Here is a 24810-nt window from a genome sequence, read left to right on the forward strand (position 1 = left end):
CAAGCAGTTCCAACCCAAGAAAATAATTTTATTATGTTCTTAAACAAAAAAATCTTTTTACAGGTCCCAGTGACTGAATAGGACAACCATTTCATTTAGAACCTCAGCCAAAACAACTTCTTTCTATTCCTAAAGTATTTTCTATTTGTAATAGCACTATGAAGGAAGCAAATTCCCATAAGACTGCCCAAGTATCTGATAGATTGTTTGTATAAATGAGTGGGAAGATTCAGGCTTGGACCATGGCCACTGAGCTGACCCAGGCAAATTCCCATGATGTTGATCGAATTCTAAAGCAGATTTTCTAGGTCACTGCTACTTTTTTTCCTTTCTCCACCAAAAAGTATGGAAAGTACTCAATATCTCCCAGATAAACTCAGAACAACTAATTTTCAAGTGTGTCTCTTTTTACAAAGTGCTAAAATATATCTTGCTCTTAGAGTGTCAAAGCTATTTTCAGAGGTCAGGGGGGCATCTGCAGTGAGGTCTGAAGCCCTATTAATTTAAAAGAAGATATAAATCGATCAATAGCTCTCAGGTAAAGTGCCAGAGATTGCAGAAATGTCGGGACTCAATTGCAGAATCATAGTAATAGCTTATATTTACACAGGAAATCTCAGCACAGCTGATAGAAAGACTTAAAGACCCGTGTCTGTCATATAGAGGGTGGGTGACCCTGGGCTACTCACTTTAACCCCTCACTATCCCAGGTAAATCTCTCAGCTGCAAAGAAAGTGCTAACCTAGGGGGCGGCTAGGTGGCGCAGTGGATAAAGCACCGGCCCTGGATTCAGGAGTACCTGAGTTCAAATCCGGCCTCAGACACTTGACACTTACCAGCTGTGTGACCCTGGGCAAGTCACTTAACCCCCATTGCCCCGCAAAAAAAAAAAGAAAAAAAAAAAAAAAAGAAAGTGCTAACCTGCTTGAGGGAGTGGAGTTCCTCATTAGAAATACCCTAGGGGCAGCTAGGTGGTGCAGTGGATAGAGCACCAACCCTGGAGTCAGGAGTACCTAAGTTTAAATCCGGCCTCAGACACTTGACACTTACTAGCTGTGTGACCCTGGGCAAGTCACTTAACCCCAATTGCCTCACTAAAAAAAAAAAATACCCTACTAACTACAGGTGTGGGTTTTTTTAAAAAAAAGTTTATGCAAATTGAGCTTCATGATTACAAAGGAAATGCTTTGTAAATTTCTCATTTATTCTCACAACAACTCTGTAAAGTGGAGGGTACAAGGATCACTATTTTACAGAAAACCAAGGCTCAGAGAGAGAGTAAGGGATCTGACAAAATCATGAAGGCAATAAGCACCAGACTTGGGGCTCAAATTCAAGTCTCCGATGTCCAACTTCAGTGCTTTGAATACTCATGGGGAGATAGCAGGGTTTAATGGACTAGAGGTTGGGGTCAAGTCATTTCAGCTCAAATTTCTCCTTTGATATTTATCTGTGATATGAGCAAAAGTCACTTAATGGCTCGGTTTCTATCTGTAAAATGGGAATCACAATTTGTTCCCTACTTCACTAATAGGATTGTTGTGAGAAAAGCACCACATAAACGTGAGTTGTTATTATTATCATAGCATTTTGAGTTCTTAGAGATCATTTCATCCACACCCCTCATTTTATGGATGATATGACTGAGGTCCTGAGAGGAGAAGAGAGCTGCTGAAGGTTACAGAGATAGTTAAACAGCAGAGTTTGGATTCAAACTCAGGTCCTCGGACTTCCAATTTAGTCTTTCCCACTTGGTTTCCCTCCAAATTTTACAGGAAGGGGGAGACAGGTGGGTTCTTGGCCCATTTCTCTCTTCTGGAGGCGCTACCCTCTGCCTAGAGAAGCTTATGGCTCCATACCTTGTGAAATCTGGGACTTCAAGCTACAAGTAAAATGTTCCTTGTCATGGTTCCCCTGCTACCCTTTGGTGAACTCAGAGAGATGCTCAATTCTGTCAGCTGACTGGTGGGTTTCCAAAAGCGCTCAGGCAAAGCAAATGAGACCTGACACTTTGTTTACAGTTCTTGTCAGTTGGGGAGAAAAGCACACCCAGAACCCTTAAGGAGACACTGCTACAACAGAGTTAAGTCATGGAGATTTGAGTCTTTCACAGCACTTAGAAGCCCAAGAGCCTGCCATCTTTGGAACAATGTATAAAATATGAAAGCATTCACTTGGCCACTCCACGGAGTATCCTGCTGTTTGTCAGCCCTTGGCAGGGGACAAAGACTTTGGAATGGATCTGGACTGATGCATTAGAAGAGATGTGAAGGAGCCGCTCATTTTAGAGAGAAGTATGTGAATACTTCTGTGAATACTCTGAGCTTAGCCAAGGATCTCTGTTCCGATGGTTTTCCAATCTGAGACAAATCAAAATCCTTTATCTGATTTGGGTGTGGTTTTGTACAATTCATATCATAAATGACACATCATTCGAGATGTGAATGGACCAGAAGCATTGAGGGTCTAGCCTTAAGTTAGATAATTCTGCTCGCTTATCCTCAGGATGTCTCTATGTTCAGATCCCTGCTGGGCAGTAGACACATCTTCCCCTACACTATCTCATCACCCTTCCCAAGTCCACACAAAGGAGTTAGGCATAAAAAATAGCAGGCACCTGAAATACGTCTAGGGAACACAAAGACTGAGATTGCCTGTTAAATCATTATCACTAGGGGGCAGCTAGGTGGTTGCAGTGGATAAAGCACCGGCCCTGGATTCAGGAGGACCCGAGTTCAAATTCGGCCTCAGACACTTGATACTAGCTGTGTGACCCTGGGCAAGTCACTTGACCCTCATTGCCCCGCTCCCCCCAAAAATCATTATCACTTAAGTGCTAGAGAAGTATGATACACTGGAATTAAGGGCAAGACACCTTTTCACCAGCTGTTATTGATTTAATCCATGGCTCAGACTTCTTTGGACCTCAGTTTTACCACCTTGAAATGATTATAATGTGTATCTCCTCCTTATATCACAAAGACACTATGAAAATTGATTAAAAGAATGAATAAGTGCTTTGAAAATCTGTTGGAGACAGATATCTTATAAAAAATAGGTGTTAGCCAGTCCATACTTAATTCCAATACAAGGGCATCTTCTCACTGTCTTTCCATCTATCCACTCCACCCTCCCCCACCCCCAGCTACCCAAATTAACCTGATATTGTTAAGCTGAACTAATCCAATACACTTAGTGCTTAAAAACAGTGACATGCCTTTTTCAGTCAAGAACTCACCTCTTGGTCAGTAAAAATCTCTATGAAGTTCTGGAAGGAGAAAGAGCCCGACTGGAGGATCAGTTCTCCTGTGTTTTCAAAGCATTGTCCGGTCAGTACAAGCAGTTTGTGTCTGGCAGCGTCTGTAATCATTAAGCGCACCTGAAAACAAGAAGATATGGACAAGACCATGGGCTACCATGACTTGGGGGCTTTGGAGAATTAGCAGGATAGCCAAAGAGTTCTGCGGCTTTGCTCTCCCAGAGGGTGTCCATGCAGTGTACTGTCCCTGAAAGTCAATCTGATGCTCAACTCCAGCTAAAAGCCAATGACTGGGGCAGCTAGGTGGCACAGTGGATAGAGCACTGGCCCTGGATTCAGGAGGACCTGAGTTCAAATCCGGACTCAGACACTTAACACTTACTAGCTGTGTGACCCTGGGCAAGTCACTTAACCCTAATTGCCTCAAAAAAAAAAAAAAGGAAAGAAAAAAAAAGTCAATGACTGAGGTGAGTAGAAAGCCTATTGATGCTTTTTTGAGCTACCAAAGGAAATAACAATAATTGGCAATAATTGGCCTATTTCATAGTAATTCTCTCACAACTGGCCATCCATATGTTGCATGGCTATGCTGAAGTCTATTAATACCTTGCGGCCTTTGAGTCAAGGGCTGACTTAACAAAGCTCTACCAAATTCCACCAAGTATGGTAAAATCTGATATTTCCTTGGCCACCGTGACTAATCTCAACCCCCCCAAGCTGACAGGTGGTCCAGTAATAGATTAAATCCCCTCTAGACATCTTTGGTCAGCCCTTGTCAACAAAAGTTCCATTCCTTCCTATTGGTAGCCAAAGGGATGCCCCTAAATTCTGATGTCTTAGCATGATCAGTAAGGATCTTCAAGGTAAATAGAGACAAAAAGAGCCCTTGAACTCAGTTTCCAGTCTGATGGCACTGCAGACATATCCATACACCTTAACAAGAAGTCCCTAACAGGAGAAGTCAGCCTGTCATGCAGTGGGCTCATTAAAATGCAATCCTCTCCTTGATGGGTCAAGTCAATTTACTCTCCTTTTGGGGAAGAAGAACTGCTGAGTGCACTTTGCCTTCTGATGTGTCGCTACCATCTTATCTGTTCCAAAGGCATTGCCAGAGTCTTGAAAATAAATAAATGTCTGACTTTATCTTTCCTCCCTCCATGACTGCTGGCTTCTCCAGGCAGTCTGCCAACTCATGTATAAAAACCTCTGGCTTTTTTCAGCCACAAAATTGCTTCCTGACTTGTAAGTCACTGATATACAGCTGTCAACATCACTTTCCTCATCAACCCTGTTTCTTAATGGATAGTCAAAGGAATTCTGCCAGTTTGAAGGAGTAGGTCAGGGGCAGAAGTGGGAATCAATCTGAGCACGTCTGAGCACACTAGACCAACCTACAGGATATATGGAGAGCCAGAAGAAGAAAGGGTGAAAGTGTAATGGAGGCCTCTGGGGACAGGGTTACTTTGATCCCCGAGTGCCATTCCATTTGCCAAAGAGTGTTCAATATAATACAGGAAATGGCAATGTGAGCCAGATCAATTGCCCTGGCCTCAGTGATGAGACTTTTAACATTAGCCGAGTTCCTATTTCAGAGCATGCTTTGAACGCATTGAATTTCAGAGCACGGGGCTTCTGATGTCTTTCTCCAAAAAGGAGACTTAGAGTAGTAATACAGGAGGCTCACTCTAGATGGGATCCATGTTTACTAAGCCTACCATGTGTCTCTTGGATGCCCACTTTAACTTTCCTTTTTTTCTGTTGGTACACTTAACTCTCTAAACTGAAGACGATTTCTTCCCACTCCTTCCTCCCCACCCCACGCCAGCACACACACCAACCTCCTCCAGCAAAGTGATGCAACTTTGAACTTACAAAGACCAGTTCTGACCCCTGGTTTCTTCAACTTCTGCTTTGCCAAAGGTGAGACAGGGTCTAGTTCAGAGAAACCAATTTAGGATAGGACTTGGGCATAAACTGGAAGGGGATAGATGAAGATATGTTCTTCACTGACTAATAAGAAGCAGCTAGGTTTGGAGGAGGTGTGTTCCTGGGAGCTGGCAATAGTCTACGGGTCCCCTTTTCCTCCCCAGCTCTACTCCTCTAACCTCCTCTAGCTTGGGCGTTTGCCCCGTCCCTCTGTGAGTGGGGTGGGGAGAGTAGGAGGAGCACTAGCCCCAGAATCCTATTGCTGACTGGACCTGCTTTACCTCAGTGCTGACCGCCTCATCTGAAGGGTTGATCAGGACGACGGTCTCTAAAACGTCACTTCGGTGGTGAAGAATTTTCTGTCCTGTAAGCAAGCATAAACACACAGAAGAAAAGAAAGTGTTAGCTTTTCCAGATGAAAACCAACAGAGCTGCTCATTTCAAGGTGGCAGAATATTTTCTTTCTCCCACCTGGTGCCTCTTCCCCTGTATTCATTACTCCACCTTACAAGTGGAATCCTAATCAGTGTTATTAAATAAGAGTACACAGACATACGGTGTATATAGTATAGACCCTCTCTGAATCCAGGCTGTGTGGTCTTAGGAACTTTAGCCTTCACACTCCCTTCACTTTCCTGGTTAAGAGTGAGTCTGGGGGCAGCTAGGTGGCACAGTGGATAGAGCACCGGCCCTGGAGTCAGGAGGACCTGAGTTCAAATCTGACCTCAGACACTTGACACTTACTAGCTGTGTGACCCTGGGCAAGTCACTTAACCCCCATTGCCTCACTAAAAAAAAAAAAAAAAAAAAAAGAGTGAGTCTGCCTCTCTGGGCTAGTGGTAATTTTCATCTGATGCAAGGGGTGGGTTCCAGGCAAACTTGACAAGGATCTTGACATTTCCTTTCTCATGGTAATTGGGGATGTTTCTTCTTACCAGCCTTTCTTCTGGTGAGAACTGTGCTGAGATTAATTAGGAGCCTCATTGTGGAATGACTGTCACCCAGAAAACCTGGACTAGCAATTAGTCCAACGAGAATGGCTGTCTGAGGCAAGCTTACAGACTGCTGGGTTATTAATTAATTAATTTTGCTCAGAGAAAAGTGCAGGGAAACACAGAGCAAATCTTTCCACCGGGCAAGGCAGCCATATTGCCCTTGGGAGGCTCCTGATGTAAAAGCAAACACAACAGATAAAGAAAAAAGCAAGATGTTAGAAAGTCTTCCAATGATAGATTAAAAATCAGTAAGGTATGAATTTTGCCTTACTCTCCTGCCTTCCCCCACATCTACCTATGGTTTCCCCACTTGGAGAGGCTATGTCACAATCACCATGATACTCCTGGGCAGAAATCTCCTGATTCTGGACCCCTCCCTCATCCTCCAATAGCAACAGTATGTGGCTTCCTAATGGGCTTTTATAAAGAATCCTTTCCTCATGGACAGAGGAGCAACGGGGGTGAAAGTAGCCACACTGTTTCCTGTTCTTTTCATGGAGAGAAGAAACCTCCAAAAGAAAAGCAGGAGAGTGAAGTCATGTTCCCCAGGTCACACAGACATTTCTGTTCCAAAAAGAATATAGGCTATCTAGAGACTTCAAGGTGTTTCCTTCATGTCTCTGCATCCTTAGCATCTAGCAAAATCCGTGGCACAGAGTGGACACTAAGAAAATCCTTATCAATTGATGGATCAATTGATTGCAAGACACAGTAGAACTTTGTGTTTCCAGAAAGAGACATAAGCCAACAAAGGGGAAAGCGTAAAATCGGGGCGGGGGGGGGGGCGGTGATACTATGGGGAGAAGCCCTTATTTGTCCTATAATGCTAAAGCTGGGCCAGCAGAATTAGAAAAAACATCTGAGAGGTCCGGATGCATTTGGGTCTTTGCCTTCTGTCATCATTAAGGACCAGAAAGGGCAGCAGAAGCAGCAAATGTCAAGGTTCTCTGTGAGGGGCATGAAAAACATGCTCCTAATGACAGACTGGCAATCACCTTAGTTTTCTTCCTCAACTCGTTTTCAGCAACACTCACTGGGCCAGGCACAGAACACAGATGGAGCAAAATCCAGAGGCACAGCAAAAGAATAGGAGGAAGGGACCAAAGAAAAGTTCTGACGGACACATAAGAAGAAGGGAGAAAAAAAAAGAAGGGAGAAAAATCTAAGCATCTTAAGGAAGCAGGGAGACCCACAGCATAAGTAAGAGAATTCTATCAGGGAAAAAATATGGTTGGGGGAGGACAATGATCAAGTTGAATGCATTTAGGAGATAGAGTTTTTTAGCTTAGAAAGGAAGAAACTCCAAAGTAGAAGAATGTTGCATTGTATGAACTAGCAAAAAAAAAAAAAAAAGACCCAGGATGAGGGAAGAGCTCCAGAAAAAATTAAATGATTTCATTGTAAAGAAGGTTCTTTTGTTGCCAATGTTACAATCTGCAACTGATTTCTAGATCTGGCAACCTTTCCCATGACCACTTTCTGTAATTAAAAGAAAAGTAAATTGAATTCACTGATCACAACGATATAAAAGGAATCAAAACTTGACTAAACATAGCCTGCTGTCCAGATTCCTTCTGGCAGAGGTCTCCTAGAAACAAAGAGAAGTTGGGGGCTTCTCTGAAGCACCCGCAGAGCCAGACTCTGCTGCACCTGATCTGCAGTTTCAGACCCTGTGGGAATAAAGAGACGAGATCTCCTTGGTCACATCTTTGGCACCATAGTTTTTAATACACAACAATCCAATGCCCCAGCCACAAATGCAGCTCTGAGTCCTTGATACATGAACTGGCAAAAGCAGAATCCTCTAGATGTCATTGAAATGGGGTTCCCACGCTCTAAACCCCCAACAAATGATAAAGAAATCAGCCACTTACTCTGTCTGCAGTGACTTCACAGAGATTCTCCCAACGCTGCTGCCAGCACTCTCTAAACTGCATGCATCCTCATCTCTCAACAACAACAGCCTCGTACACCATCTCTGGTTCACACCCTCCGGTAACAGCTTCTGCCCCTGGTCTCCCCAACGGTTTCTCCTTTCTCAGAGAACTGGCTAGAAACCTGACACATAAAACTTGGGTTGATGCTTACTAATCCATAGGATCCTGTTTCTCCTCTGTCTCTGACTTTCAGAGAGGGGACCCAACCCAGGTCACGTCACGTGGCAGCTGCTGTTTACCCCCAGCCACTCCAGGGGTGGCTTCAGAGCTAACCCCACTGGAATTCAACTCACCCTTTGCTTCTCATTCTGCTCACCAGAAACCCTCAGCACCACAACAAAGACCTTCACCTAGGATGCCAGGGTTCCTCCTCCAACAAAAGTTTGTTTTGTTTTGTTTTGCTCAAGTTGGATTTGAATGAAGATGGGGGATTAAAGGCGAAACAGAAGAAAGCCTGCCGTTGAGCTCTGCTCACACAGCCAGACTGTCTGTTGGCCAAAATTCCTCCACAGGACGATGTAACCAAGGGCTGGGTCCTTGAGGCATCTGGCAAACTCTGAAGCTGGCAGAGTGGCCTCAGAGAGGATCCCCCTCCCTTCTCCCCCTAACACCCACCCGGTGACGCCAGCTCTGCTAGCTGCAGACAGTCTTCGGGGCAGGCTGCTGGGGCTCCCAGAAAGCGGAATATTTGGTGTTCCCAGTCTTCAGACTGGGAACTCAGCCAGGTTTGCTGAGGGAGGAGGCTGCCACCGCATTTGTAAAGGTCTCATTCAGTTGTTTCAGAACAGAAGTTCCCAAGAAAGAAAAGCAACACGTTTCCATCACTTCTTTTGGACCATTGTGCAAATTATTCTGCACCTCACAAGAAAACTCTCATGCAGTCCCTATGAATGGCCAGTGCTAGCCAGAGGGATTGGAACGTGTGGGGCTTGAGAGCTGCTGATTTTCTCACGTAAGGCTCTGATACAGAAAAGAGCTCTCAATTGTCAAGATTCTTCCTGGGCAGTCCATCCGACAATGCTATTACCTTAAGGAAGAGAAATCAGAGCCACTTCATTATAAATAAAAGATGGGATGGGGAGGGGGGAGAAGAAAGAAAAATTTAAAAGCAGACTCTATCATTTCTACAGAAGACTAAATAGCTGTTTATGCTATTTCAACGTTCATTCGGAACTCATATTGAACACCAACCTTCAATAGCTTAGTAGGTAAGTTTTAGGGCATTTTGCCAGAAATTCAGGGAAATTAAGTGATTCTGTAACCATCACACAGCTAGTAAGTGTCAGAAAGTGGATTTGAACCTTCCAATTCTAACACTTCATTCATTAGCCCAAGTTGCTTCTAAACCGAGAGTGTGTTTTTTTTCAAATAGCCTTAAAACAATAGTACCCTTTCATTTTCTTAAAAACCTTAAAGGTTTGGGAGATCTATATGTATTGAAGGGGTTAGGCTACTTGGTGGGGGGAGGGAATGGAGGGGAGAAGGGAAAGTTAGTTGTAGGTTATTTAAAAATATTTTAAAGTTGATTAAAAAAAATCCCTGAATATTTACTGTGTATTTCCTCCAAATAGCTCAAAACTCTTAAAAGAATGCTCACACATAACTGTTTCTTTAAAACCAGAAGCAGAGATCGAAGGAAAAGGGAATAAGGAAGAAAGAAAGAAGAAATTAGCAAAGAAGTAAGATTATAGAAGGGAAGGAGAAAAAGAGCCAGATCCTTATACTTTGGTGGTCCCCATACAAAACTTGGAAAGGTCAAGTTCCTAAGATTTCTTGCCATCTGATGGCTATCCTAGGAAGTGGATTCCAGTTTTTATTTTCAATCCCTACCACATACTGCTTATTGAGTCTATGATCATAGTTCCCAACTGGCTTTAGAATAGATGTATTAAGAATTCTTAACCAGGGGTCAGTGAACTTGTATGTCTATCTATCTGTTTATTTGTTTATTTATTTATTTAGGTGAGGCAGTTGGGGTTAAGTGACTTGCCCAGGGTCACACAGCCAATAAGTGTCAAGTGTCTGAGGCTGGATTTGAACTCAGGTCCTCCTGAATCCAGGGCTGGTGCTCTATCTACTGCGCCATTTAGCTGCCCCGTATGTTTTTTTTAAACCACTTTACTATATTTTAATATAATTGATTTGTTTTGTAATCCTTTGTATTTATTTTATGCATTTAAAAAAAAAACATTCTTCTAAGAAAGGTGTAGCTAGGTGGTGTAGTGGATAGCTCGAAGGCCCAAAGTCAGGAAGACTCATTTCCTGAGTTCATATCTGGCCTCAGATACCTCCTAAATATGTGACTCTACGGAAGTCACTTAACCACGGCTGCCTCAATTTCCTCATCTGTCAAATGAGCTGGAGAAGGAAATAGCAAACCATTCCAGTATCTTTGCCAAGAAAACCCCAAACGGGGTCATGAAGAATCAGAAACAACTGAAAACTGAACAACACCAATTCTAAGAAAGTCCATAGACTTCACCAGACTGTCCAAGGGGCGTATGATATAGAAACAGTTAAGAACCCCTGCTTTAGAAGGAGAGGCCATGGTGCTATGTCCATAACTGATCTGAGATGGAGAAATATCCATACTCAATCCTCATGGATCTTACAGGGTCAGAAGAACTGATGCTCTATGGGAATGTGAGAGATTGAACATGTTCTAGATTCTTTGACACATTTAGGAGTCAAAGTCATATCGTAAGAAATGGTTGAAGCTTTTATGTTTCTCTTGGAGTACTATTAGGGAGGGGAAGCTTGAAATATCTGAAGGGCTGTCATGTGGCAACAAGTTAAATTTATTCTTTGTGGCTTCAAAGCAAAGATCTAGGACCAATAGGTGGAAGGTAAAGGAGGCAACTTTTCAAAGGGTTAAAAAACAACAACAACTAACACTATTCCAAAGTGGAAAAAGGCTCTCTTGGATGGATGGAGAGTATAGGTCAGTATTCAAGTAGAGATTGAAGGATCATCTGTCCAAAACTGCCATTGAAGAGCTTCCTGAAATGGGTAGGAAGGTGGACATCTAAGGTTCCTTCCAGTTCTAAGATGCAATATGATTCTATGCCATACTGACACGCTGAGAACAAGATGGACGTATGAGCATGGCCAGGAAGTGAGGAGGTGGAATTGGATAATGTCCCAAGGTTGCTTTCAGCTCTGGGATTCTGTGTCATGTTTTCATCCGTATCCCTATGCCTGTGTTTGTATCTATCCTGTATATGTTGAGAACATAAGCTGCTTTAAGGTGAGTACTTAGCACCTTATGCCTGGATTAAGAAAGAAGTCTCCTGACTAGTTTTCCTATGTCCAGTCTCTCCTGCGTGCCAATGCAAAAGCGATCTTTCTCAAATATCTTTTTGTTTTATTTTTTTTATTTTTAGTTTTTGCGGGGCAATGGGGGTTAAGTGACTTGCCCAGGGTCACACAGCTAGTAAGTGTCAAGTGTCTGAGGCCAGATTTGAACTCAGGTACTCCTGAATCCAGGGCCGGTGCTTTATCCACTGCGCCACCTAGCTGCCCCTCAAATATCTTTTTAAAAAGAAATCGTATGATGCCTTTGCCCAATGTTTCTTTACTTATTAAACCCAAACTCCCTTATCTGGCCTTTGAGGTCCCTCTGCCAATCTGACTTCCCCATCTTGCCCATTTCACCAACCCAAGTTAACATCATGCTCCTTGTCACTGATCCTAAGAAAATGTGTTTGTTATCCCTTGGACATGATTTGCTCATTCTGCCCTCCCTTACATTTAAAAAAGTATTAATTAAATGTTTACTGCAGGTAGAACAGTCTACAAAGTTGATATAAAACTTGGTCCTTGCCTTCATGGAGTTTATGGTCTACTAGAGGGACATGACATAATTATAGGTCATTATCATAAAATGATACGGAGGGATGTAAGAAAGGATCACTTAGGTAACACAGCAGACAGGGTACTGGACCTGAAGTCACAAAGACTCATCTTTGTTATGTGACCCTAGGCAAGTCATTTAATTCTATTTGCCTCGGTTTCCTCATCTGTAAAATGAGTTGAAGAAAAAAAATGGCAAACCACTCCAGTTTCTTGGCCAAGAAAACCTGAAATGGGGTCACAAAGAGTCAGACATGATTGATAATGACAGAACAACAGTTAGTACATGTCTGAGGCCAGATTTGACCCTCATCTACAAAATAGAAATAATAATAATAGCACCTACCACCCAGGTTTATCATGAAAATAGAATGAGATAATATTTGTAAAATATTTTGCAAACCTTAAAGTGTTATATAAAATCTAGCTGTTGTTATTCTCTAGTCCAGGGATTCTTATTTCTTGTATCATGGACTCCTTTGGCTATCTGGTGAAATCTATGGACTCTTCCTCAGAATAATGTTTTAAATGCATAAAATAAAATACAAGGGATTACAAAGAAAGGAATCCCATCAAAATGGAATAATCAAAATATTTTTTAAAAGCAAATTCACAAACCTCAAGTTAAGAACTCCTGATATAATCCAAACCTCTTATTTTATAGACGAGGAAACTTAGACCAAGGAAGGTTAAGTGACGAGGTCACACAGGTCTAAATTCAGCACTAAAGAATGAACACTATGGCATATTCAGCAAACAGTTGGTACACAAGCCAAGATTCAAACTGAAGGCTTTGGTGTGTAAAGCCTCCTATCTGCCTATCCAACTGGTGAATTTGCAGAGAAAAGAACATTACCAACTCTCAGAGGCAGTGATTTAAAGAGAAATAAATCTACACTCCCCCCACTTTTTTTTTTTAACAAAGCAGATATTAGAGGGAAAACCAACACCAATAAATGTAGAGTTAAAAAATTATGCCGATTGCACTTTTTGGTTTTTGTGGGGAGGTTTTTTGGTAAAAACACAACAAAATACAACAAACTAAATTAGGAGAGGTATGTGAACTAACAATAAACACCAGTTTACCTATCTATTGGTTTCTTTCTTTCTTTTTTTTTTTTAAGTGAGGCAATTGGGGTTAAGTGACTTGCCCAGGGTCACACAGCTAGTAAATGTTAAGTGTCTGAGGCCAGATTTGAACTCAGGTACTCCAGACTCCAGGGCCGGTGCTCTATCCACTGCACCACCTAGCTGCCCCTATCTATTGGTTTCCAATACCAATTTTCCATTTAAAACAGCATCCAGGTATCTTTTCTGCTTATGTAAACAAAACATTGAGAGTCACGGAAATTTAGAAGGTGCCTGAGAGATCACCTAGCCCGCTCCTCTCATTTTATAGATGAAGAAGCTTAGCCCTAGAGAGATTAAGTCACTTGCTTAAGGTCACACTGCTAGTCAGTGACAGAGTCAGCGGGGTATAACCTAGGCTGCTTTAAGTCCATGCAGTAATTCTGTTCCCATTACATCTTACATCCCAGCTGCCTCTTCAAGCATGATGTTGTTTGTCTGGGAAGAGAGGGAGTTGGTGGCCAAGGGGAGGGGAGAAGGAGGGGGGTGGGGTATGTGTGTCAGATGGCTGAGTCAGCAGAGCTCCCTAATGAATCTTCTGTTCTCCTGGAGAACAGAAAGTGAACTGTTAGCAGCTAGAGTCCCCCACAAAAATCCTCTCTCTCTCTCCTTTTTTAATTAACTGAGGCACTGAGGATGCTACAGTCTGTCTGGGGTATTGTTCCTGGGCCCCCTTCTTGGAGGGTATCAGTGAGGAAGATTGCCCCCTACACACACACACCAAGCAAAGTACATAATGGTTTCCTCCTTTTGTGGCAGGGGACGGGGCACATCTCACCTCAAAATCCCACTCCAAAGGAAATATTTATAAAGTGCTTAGCACATAGTAGGCACTATATAAATATTTATTGCCTTTCCCCCTTCACAATCCCCCTTTTTAAAAAGCGGGGGAGGGAGATAGAAGAAAAAGATTGCAAAAACTCCTGCTCAACAGTCCACAAGAGTCACGTCTGAGCAGCAGACAGGAGCAACACACCAGCTTCCAGCACATTTATTTCCATGTTGTCCACATTTGGAGCAGGGGGTGAGGTCATTCAGAATGGGAGTCCATGCCACTAAGGACAAACAAAAGCCTCCATTTTGTTCTGCATGGTGCGTATTTACCCACTGCCTATTGAGTAATACACGAGATCACAGCAGACCCTGGGAACAAAAACTCAACCAAGCTCCTGGCCTACACAAACAAACCCTTTTGCTGGGGAACAGAGCGGGCATCTAGGCTGCCAAAGCTCCAAAGGCCCGTTTCACCAGACCTGTGGAGGCTCAACTAAAACACACAAAGGTGTTGGAAGACAGCACCGAGGATCTCCTAAAGAGGTCAGGCAGTGGCCAACGCATCCACCCAGGGTACAGAAAAGAAATAGATACCGGACCTGGAAATAGCTTGCTAAGATTGTCTCCCGGGGTGTGTAAAATGCTAACTGTTCAGGGACATGGAGGGGGGGAAGGAGTGTGAGGGAGGGGACCCTCTGATGACTAGTTCTTTGATTTCCCAGGGAGCCCATACATCAGACCAAACTGGGCCCCCTCTTTATATTCATCCGCCCTTGTTATTATTGGAGGGCTCAGCTTGAGACTCAGAAAACTACATTTCATAGAATCAAAGAATCTCATAAGTGGAGAATCTCAGAGTTGGGAGGGACACCAGAGGGCTTCTGTAAGTCCAAAAGAAATGCAAGAATACTGGATCCATGATGGGTGGGGTATTATAGAGGAAAGCACACTGTCCTTGCTATCTGAAGCCTTGGGTCTGAGATCTAGCCTCACTCTTTGCTTGCTGTGTGACTGAGTAAATCACTTTATAATCTCTGACCTCAGTTTTCTCGTCTGTAAAAGGAGAAGAGTTATATGTGCAGATAGGTAGCGTGTTGGAGTGGATAAAGAGCCAAGTACCACCTGGGTTCAAGTCTTCCCTTTGTATGGCTATAGGATCCTGTGGAAGCCCCTAAGCCACTCAGTAAGTATATCCCAAGTAACTATAAGCTGGTGAAGGGACTATATTTATGAAGGAACTTCGTTATCAAACAAAATCATAAATCCAGAACCCCCCTCCCAAAAAGTACCACCAATCTCATGAAATCACGGTGAAGATTGAATCAAGTCTGTAAAAACACTTCACAGTCTTTTTTTTTTTTTGTGAGGCAATTGGGGTTAAGTGACTTCCCCAGGGTCACACAGCTAGTAAGTGTTAAGTGTCTGAGGCTGGATTTGAACTCAGGTACTCCTAACTCCAGGGCCGGTGCTCTATCCACTGCGCCACCTAGCCGCCCCACTTCACAGTCTTAAAGTGTTAATTAAATGTAGAATGTTGCTGCTGCTAACATATAGTTCAAAATATTTACTAAGCACTTATGATGTGCAAAGTTAGGGAATGCAGTGAATAGAGCACTGGGCCTGGAGAAAGGAATACCTGAGACCAGATCTAGCCCTAAGATTCTTCCTAGCTGTGTGATCCTGGGCAAGTCACTTAACTTGAGAAAAACCTCAGTTTTTCAACATAAAATGGGGATAATAATAGTACCTACCTCCAAGAGTTTTTGAGAATCAAATGAGGTAATCTTTGTAATCCACTGATCATAGTGCCTTGCATTTAGTAGACACTTAATAAATGTTTATTCCCTTCCCTCACCCCCTGAAAAAAGTAATGGCTTGTTGAGATCAAAAGATGTTAATGGGGGAAGGGGCATGAAAAGATACCCGGATCTTGTTCTGAAGGTTAATTTGGCTGAGGTGGTTATCTTTAATATGCCCACTTCTATTAAAGAATCCAGTAAATGACCATAGCTGGTGATGCTAAGACATTAGCCTTATACCATCTCTTCTTTCTCTTATTCTTGATTTTCCTCTCAAAAATAGAATTCCTTTAACTGAAAGATATTGTCTAATTGGATTTTTCCTTTTGTAGGTGAGAAACACGTATTCTGGGTAATAGCATTGTTGTATCCCTCCATCATGCCCTCTCTATTGTCCTGGAAAGTATTATGGTATCCTATAATATCCAATAGTAGCTTGTATATTGAACCATTTCCTATTTAGTTTCCAGTTTTCTCAGTCTTCTGTCTAATTTCAATTATCACTGAATTAAAAACACGATCACCCCCCCCAACCTCTATGTTTCTTCATCAACAAAATGGGAATAATAATAGCACCTCCCTCCCAGACTTGTAAGAGACAGTATTTGTAAAGTGCTCTATAAACCTTAAAGTACTATTTAAATGCTAGCTATTATTAATATATTATTACTGTTATTTATTATTATTATTATTATTAAACTCTCCCCATGTTTCCTTGGGAATGTTTTATTTCTATCAGAAGGAAATGAAGTTTTCTGTTTCTGTCCCTGCTTATCTCCTATTCTATTTTCATATACCTTCCTACATAGCATTTTATCCTCCTTTCTGATAAGAAACCAATTACACTGAAATGTAGTTGTCAAAATATATTTTGGGAGCTACTAAATCTTACATAAGGATCTACTGACTTAGAAAACCACATATTAGCATCATCTATGTTTTACTATATTTTTATTTATCTTGTTAAATATTTCTGAATTATATTTTAATCCAATTCTGAGTTAGACTCGGGAGTGTTGTGGGCCACAGTGCCACATGTTTGGCACCTCTGATGTAGAAGAGGGATTAGATTTGTGTCTGTTAGTCCCAGAGGACATAACGAGGAACAATAAGTGGTGGTTGCTAAGAGGCAGATTTCAATTCAGTGTAAGGAAAAGCTTCCACACAACTGGAGCTGTCCATTGGAAACGGGCTGAGATGCAGGCTTGTAGGGTCCCCACCACTGCAGGCTTCCAAGTGGTAGACGCATAATCACTTCTTTGGGGATGTTTTAGAGGACTCTTTCTGTTCAAATCTCTCTCTCTCTCTCTCTCTCTCTCTCTCTCTCTCTCTCTCTCTCTCTCTCTCTCTCTCTCTCTCTCTATATATATATATATATATATATGGATAGATAGATATAGATAGATATTCATTGGCCTAGTGAGTGCTAAATTCCATTTTAGGTTTGATATTCTGTGATCTTACACCTTGATGGGGCATCTCCTCATCTTACTAAATAAAACCAGGGGTTCTTAACCTATGGCCTTGGTTTAAAAAACAATTATTTTTATAGTTTTGATTTGTATTTCAATGTAATTGGTTCCCTTTGTAATCATAGGTAGTTGTGGGGTTTTTTTGTATTTGATTTTTAGGGGGAGGGTGCAGAGCCGGTTTGAATGTTAAGACACTAATTATTCTGAGAGGGGTCCCTCAGGCATCACCAGACTGCCAAAGGGGGCATGACACAAAAAAGATTCAGAAATCTTGTATTAAAAGAATTCATGAGTAGATACACTGCACAAAAGTAAGCCTGAGTCCACAAAGGCTGGCCTAATTCCTTGTTATTAGTTTGCATTTGCATTTCACATTCCATTAGTGTCAGCACTTCACTTTGCTATCAATGAAGTCTTGTGGTAGGATAAAACACGAGGTGAAAAGGTGTGGAATTCTTTTGAATAATAATGGTTCACATTTATGTAGCATTTTAAAGTTTGCAAAATGCTTTACATACATTATTTCATTCGAGCCTCACAACATTTAGTTACCAGTCTAGGGGATGGGGGGGGGGTTGTGGCTATATTATCCCTGTTTTATAGATGAGGAAATTGAGGCATGGAAAGATTAAATGGCTCCCCAGTGTCACTCAGCTACTGTTTGACAAAATTCTTCCTGACTTAAAGGATCAGAGATCTACAGCTAGGAGGGAATGTCAAGGCCATCCCACCCAACCTCATTATAGGTAAAGAACTAAGGCCTGTTGTGGGAGCTCTAAATGTTTGTTAAATGGAAATGAATAAAAAGTGAGTTAAATTATTATGAGGAGCTTGTTGTTGAGAATCTTGAGGTTAATAGTTATGGAATATTTTGATAGATTGGAAACTATTGATAATACAATTTCAGAATATGCCCTTATTGTCACTAAGACTGGTAGGTATTTTTAAAAATACTGTTTGTTTTTATATCTTTAGGTATTGCCTCATATATACCCATTGTAAGAATCTCCTAGAAAATCTAGCCCTCTTTAACAGAAAACAAACTACAGCTAGCTAGCTACGTGTGGCTGCCAATAGATACCTGTGTACCTTTGTTTGCTCTCCAACTCATCCATTTTACTGATGAAAAACTGAGGCCTAGAAAGGTAAGATGGTTCCTCTAAGTCACAAGGCAAAGTACTAATAGAGCAAGGACCAAAGACCCTCTAGTCTGTTGACTCCAAATTCGTGTCTACATTAGTCACACAAACTGAATATTTAATAGTCTCCCTTTGGCCCAAAACTTAGATCCCTTTCCCCGATAACAAACCTTTCCTTTTCCTTTCCCTCCTCTTTCCTAGTAGGTCTTTAAATCCCTAGGAAGTATTTAAACAACATAGAAACTGGCATTTCGAACTGAGCTGAGGCTCCATAAAATTTAAATGACTTTATCCCAAGGCTAAACAGGCATCCTGAATAATGCAATACTTTACACTGTTTGAGTACTTCCCCCAGCACTCCACATTAGCTGTCAATTCCGATTTAACACTTTTCTCTGGGTCTTGACCTTCTCCACAGGCAGGAGCTCCCACACCTGCCCATCTAGCCTCATCTACCCAGAAGCTATTTTTCAGGCACCTGTGGTGACTGTTAGATGGTTTTATTCATGTCACTGCCACATATAATAAAATCCAGTTCACGGGCATTTCCTATAGGTTTTTCTTGAGAATCACAGAATTACAGTATTTTAGAACTCTGTGACCCAAAACAGCATATAACTAGGGGGTTCTTCACTGGGGTCCCTGAACTTGGTTTTAAAAAATGTTTATACTTTATGTCAATATAATTGAATTCCTTTGTAATTCTATGTATTTCACTTTAGGCATTTAAAAACATTCTGAAAAGGAGCCTATGGGCAAATCTATTAAGTACCACTTATTATTTCTTTTTAATACATAATAAAGTTATCTTCTCCCTCCTGGCTACCATTAGGCACAAGTATGTATATATGTCTAAAATACTTCTATACATACTCCTATTGTTCTTATAATGATTATGTCATTAGTTAGAAGTATTAACAAGGTGCTCCTTGCCCTACTGAAAGGACAGTGAAAGGAGGTAGATGAAGGTTTGTAGAAACTTTCAAAAGTATCAGATTCTATTCAATCAATGCATTTGCATGGGAACTACTATATATTAGCAAAAAGTACTGGGACCTGAGATTCAGATGAAATAGTCCTCTAGGAAGCCAAACCCCAATATTGTTTGTCACACTTAAAATGCACCCACCCCACCCCCCTTTTGGCCTCCAAATCACAGGGCAAAATAAGCCTCTCTAAAAATTTGACAACTAAAAAGGGAGCTAAATCTGCTTAATGCTTGTTCTCAACTGGTTATGCTCAGGAGTCATTTTGACAGAGTAAATGCACTAAGTCAATTATCTCTACCAAAAGGCATATCCCTGGGGAGAAAGGGTGGAAGAGAGCCAACCAATGGACCAACTCTTCTACATTTAGGTCTAGAAACAAATCAAGGTAAAATGAACATTAAAAAAGTAAAACTCAGGGGCAGCTAGGTGGCACAGTGTATAAAACACCAGCCCTGGATTCGGGAGGACCTGAGTTCAAATATGACTTCAGACACTTGACACTTACCAGCTGTGTGACCTTAGGCAAGTCACTTAACCTTCACTGCCCCTCCCAAGGAAAAAAAAGGAAAACTCAAATAAAAACAAGACCAAAAGGGGAACAATATGGATCCTGATTTTGGAGGTGGGATTATAAGGGGGAAGTGGGAAAAATCAGGAGACTAGTTGCTAGTCACCCAGCCCATATCTTTGGCCAGTTTGTTAAAAGATTAATAGCTAATTGCATGTACATATTTGGGTCTTGCAACTTGGGTCTTTCTGAGCACCAATTATAAAGCAACTCCTTCCTTCTCCTATCCTCCTTCCAGGCCCGCTACCTCCAGAAGTCACTGCCCTGACACCTAATTCCACACCTAGTCACTGTCCAGACTTGCTTATGGGAGGGTCAATTCTACATCCAACCTTTAATATCTAATCTATCCTTTTTTTGGTGGGGCAATGAGGTTAAGTCACTTTCCCAGGGTCACATAGCTACTAAGTGTCAAGTATCTAATCTATTCTAATAGAGGAAGACCAGACCTGAAAAAAACCATTTATATTTGATGTTAGATACAATAAAAACACATACTGGGACACACATGTATACTAGAGATTCAAATATAATCCATCTGAGCCCTCCTAGCTCAGCTAAATGGTCAGAAGCCATCTGGGCAGGAGAGAAGACTGTGGATACTTCACAAAATGATGGATACATGCACACAACACAATTAACACACAGCAGGGTGGCCCACTTAAGGCAGATTTCACTTGAAATCATGGGGGGGCAGTTGTTTTCAAAGAGCCTTCACTGTCTGACTGTCTCTTTATCATCATCTATCCTTAATATCTGAAAATCCTGCCAGACTTATTTCCCAGGGGTGCCGAGGTGACCAAATAGCCTAACGTGAAGCTCTCACAACTTTTCTCACTCAGTATTGGTTTCCTGAATCATTTGCCAGGTTTATTTGACATTTAATTTGCTGTCAAATGTCTGCCATTTGTCAAGTCAAGGCAAACTGCTGACCTTTCATCCCCATCTGTTACCATCAGCCCTCAAGGCACACAATACTTACCTTCAACACCAGCTGCCTTTAAAAAAAATCACATGTAGTTTATGAATGGATTTTCAGAATGGGGGCTAACAAAGGAAAACACAAATAACAATGACTCATCATCACTGGGCCAGGGACCTTGCATCATAAGTTGAACTATTAATTGCAAATCCAATTTCATAGCACTTCCCAACATCCTAACTGCTTCTTAGAATATGGTACAAATCTGATTGTTCCAGGCCTCCTCCTTGGATTTCTAATTTTAATTAATTTTTTTTTTGGCAGGGCAATGAGGGTTAAGTGACTTTCCCAGGGTCACACAGCTAATAAGTGTCAAGTGTCTGAGGCCAGATTTGAACTCAGGTTCTCCTAAATCCAGGGCTGGTGCTTTATCCACTGCACCACCTAGCTGCCCCGCCTCCCCCCCAATTTCATTCATTCATTCTTTTCTTTAAGAGAGTTTTACTGAATACCTACTATTCACAAGGGACTGTATAACTTAAGTTCCCTCAAAGAGAGGACCCCCCCCCACTGTAAGGTAGCCATCTTTAAATGGGGATCAGAGGGAGGATACTGGAACAAGTCTATATAGTGGTGATTTTCAAGAACTAATACAGGAGAAGAGTGGTCTTACATGGAACATTTATTAGCTTGCCTTATATTTCTATTTTATCAGACCACAGGCTGAGGTAGCCTATTATCCTATTTTCTAGGATGCCAAATGAGAGAATACAGCATGGTGGCACAGAATAGGAACTGTGGGAAAGTCAGAAGGCACTCAGGTCAGGAGATGCGCAGGCAGGCACCGAGCTCTGTAGCTGTGTGGTTTCCCAAGCCCATGGTATAAACTACCACATCTAATGCAGTTTCAGACTAGACCATTTACTTCAAATGGAGATCTAAAATGATACTGTGTTTGGTGTTCGCTGGCTCAACTGGGGCTGCATTTTCAGCATTCTACAGTGATGAGGAATTTTAAATAGTTCTAGTGATTGACAGAAGAATGTTTGAATTTATTCTAGATAGATGGCATCCCACTCTAACTCTGTCAAGTTTCACTTCACAGCTATCTTCAGGCCACTGGATGTTATAGGGAATTAGAGCTCATGATTTAGTCGCTGTTTAGACTGCCCAGTATCCCAGGCTATTCCCAGTTCAACTTGGCCTACTCCAAGTTCAAATTAACCTCAGTTTTCAAGTCTTCCATTGGTTGAGAACAAATCAGGGTATATCAAAGTGTAGAAACCCAGGTCTCTTTCCTTGCTGATTCATTACCTGCAAACAAGTAGTTTTGCCCCCTTACTCTCTCTCCTAACCAAGGTAACATTTCCTTTAAAATTGGGGTTCTCTTTTAAAAATTTTTTTTAAATTTATGGAACAAAATAATCTTTTCCATAACATTATACAATAAAAAGTTGGTTGTATATTAAACTGTAAATCAACTCTGTGCAATTTGCTATTCCTTTCAAATATACATTATCATGTAAGTTCCTTTTTTCCCCCATCCTCCTCCTCCCAGAGATGGCTACTATTAGACACAAATAGGTGTGTGTATACACACATATATAGAGGCATACACACGCACATACATTTATACACATACATTTATACATACCTACACATATACATAAAATTATTCTACAAATACTATTCTTTCTCTGGATACAGATAGCATCTTTCTTCATATGTCTTATATGGTTAATGCAGGGTTTTCCAATGCTCTTTGTTCAACAGCTCTTCTTAGCATGAATAAATTTGGGGAATGCCTTTTCAATTTTTAAACCCATTTTCCTTGCTTGCCAAGGCTTACAGCCAATCTTTACCTTCGTGACCGAATTTATGCTTCTATTCTTCAAACAAATGGTTACCAGAAAAATACTATATTTACTCAGCAATTTCCCCCTATGATGTACGGCCTGTCTTCCCCTCTAAATTTTATAGGGAAACATTCCATCTTTTTCCTTCCACATGATTATCCTGCTGTGGGGTACTTTGTTGTCAGCAGGAAGAGAAAATTCTGAAGGCACACTAAAGAAAAGGAGGGGCTCTCAGTGGTGTTAACAATTGTTAATTGCTTGGACCAAGTCTTCAGAGACCCTGCCAGAGGAGAAATTAATCTCTGGGCTAGAGTGGTCTCAGTTTACCAGGGCAAGAGAACAGCCAGGGGAAATTTACTTGAATAATTCTACTTCTCAAAACCCTTTGACATCATCCCCCATTCTCCCCAGAGGAAGAGGTGGCCCTTCCCGCCAAGGGCAATATGTCTAGCTGTGCCCTTGATTCATCCACCTCCTCTGACTTGCCCATGTAAGTATTTTCCATCTCTAATTTTCAATTCTCCCCATCTACTGGCTTCTCCATTCCCTAAAAAATAAGTTCAAGCCTCCCCTATTCTTTTTTGTTTGTTTGTTTTTTGTGGGGCAACGAGGCGGAGGGGGGGGGAGGGGCGGTGTTAAGTGGCTTGCCCAGGGTCACACAGCTAGTACCATATCAAGTGTCTGAAACCGTATTTGAATACAGGTCCTCCTGAATCCAGGGCTGGTGCTTTATCTACTGCACCACCCAAGCCTCCCCAATTGTTTTTGTTTGCTTGTTTTGTGAGGCAATTGGGGCTAAGTGACTTGCCCAAAGTCACACAGCCAGTGTTAAGTGTCTGAGGTCGAATTTGAACTCAGGTCCTCCTGAATCCAGGGCCGGTGCTTTATCCACTGTGCCACTTAGCTGCCCCAAGCCTCCCTTATTCTTAAAAACAACTCACTTGACCCTATCATCTCTATGAGCTATTGGGCCTATACAAATCCTCCTTTCTCAGCCAAACTCCTAGAAGGGGGAAAAAAAAAAAGAAAAAAAAACTGCCTACATTCATTACCTTCACTTCTCTTACTAAGGTTTCAGCCAATTGCAATCAGGCTTCCAACATCATCACTCAATTGATGTTGAGCTCTCTAAAGTGCCTAAGGGTCTCTTAACTACCTAGTTCAAACATCTTTCAGCAGTTCTTATCCTTCTTGACCCTTGTGGATCATTTATCACTATTAACCACCTTCCCCCCTCCTGCACTCTTCCTCCTCTATGGGTTTTTGGTTTTGTTTTGTTTTTTTTTGTGGGGCAATGAGGGTTAAGTGACTTGCCCAGGGTCACACAGCTAATAAGTGTCAAATGTCTGAGACTGAATTTGAACTCAGGTCCTCCTGAATCCAGGACCTGTGCTTTATCCCTGTGCCACCTAGCTGCCCCCTCTATGGGTTTTCATGACACTGCCGCCCTCTCTCAGTTTGCCTCTTCCTTGGATGATTTTGCTCCCATCACCTTATGAGCTCCTTGAGGGCAGGGGCTTTTTTTGGAGTTATGTTGTATGCATGCATGCATGCATGCTTATGTATATAGACATAGGTATATACAAACATATGTACATGTATTTGTACACACAAGTGTGTATATGTGGACATATAGACGTATATGCATGTGTATCCCCCAGTGATTAGTACGGTACCTGGCCCATAGTAGATGCTTTTAAAAAATGCTTAATGACTGACAGGGTGATCTTTACCTTATCCCAAGTCCTGTATTTACTATCATCTATCTATCTATCGATCGATCTATAGATCTATCTCTATTGATCTATCTGTTGATTGATCGATCCATCTTCATCACCATCATCACATGATTTGTGTGCTTGCTTTTGTGTTTCTATCTTTAAGCACTTAGCACAGTAGGACAAAGCAGATACTAAATAAATGGAACATGTCTCCATCACTAGAAATGTTCAAACAGAGGCTGGATAAAGTAGCTGTTAGGAATGCTATCTAAGGGGATATCTGCCTGCATTAGGGCAAGAGCTTAGATTAGGTGAGACCTCTTAGATTTGATAGTTTTGAGACAGTATCTCCAAAAGAATGACTTAGAGACATGTTAGTATAAATTTGCAGATGGGGAGAAAGGGAGGGAGAGGGGAGAAATGGGGGGGAGAGAAGGGGAGGGGAAGGAGAGAGGGAGGGGAGAGGAGAAAGA

General features: G+C 41.7%; 1 protein-coding gene across 1 annotated transcript in view; it reads right to left on the minus strand.

Moving 5' to 3' along the window:
* The window catches only part of MAP1B (microtubule associated protein 1B), a 122513-nt gene that overhangs the window by 24043 nt on the left and 73660 nt on the right, over window positions 1–24810 (minus strand). Inside the window, exons 3-4 of the mRNA XM_043972093.1 lie at window positions 5467–5549; window positions 3239–3379 (exon numbers count right to left, since the gene is read on the minus strand). Coding sequence (XP_043828028.1) covers window positions 3239–3379; window positions 5467–5549 — 224 coding nt within the window. The remainder of the gene's footprint in view (window positions 1–3238; window positions 3380–5466; window positions 5550–24810) is intronic.

Source organism: Dromiciops gliroides, chromosome 1 (assembly GCF_019393635.1).
Source record: "Dromiciops gliroides isolate mDroGli1 chromosome 1, mDroGli1.pri, whole genome shotgun sequence".
Classification (NCBI taxonomy): domain Eukaryota; kingdom Metazoa; phylum Chordata; class Mammalia; order Microbiotheria; family Microbiotheriidae; genus Dromiciops; species Dromiciops gliroides.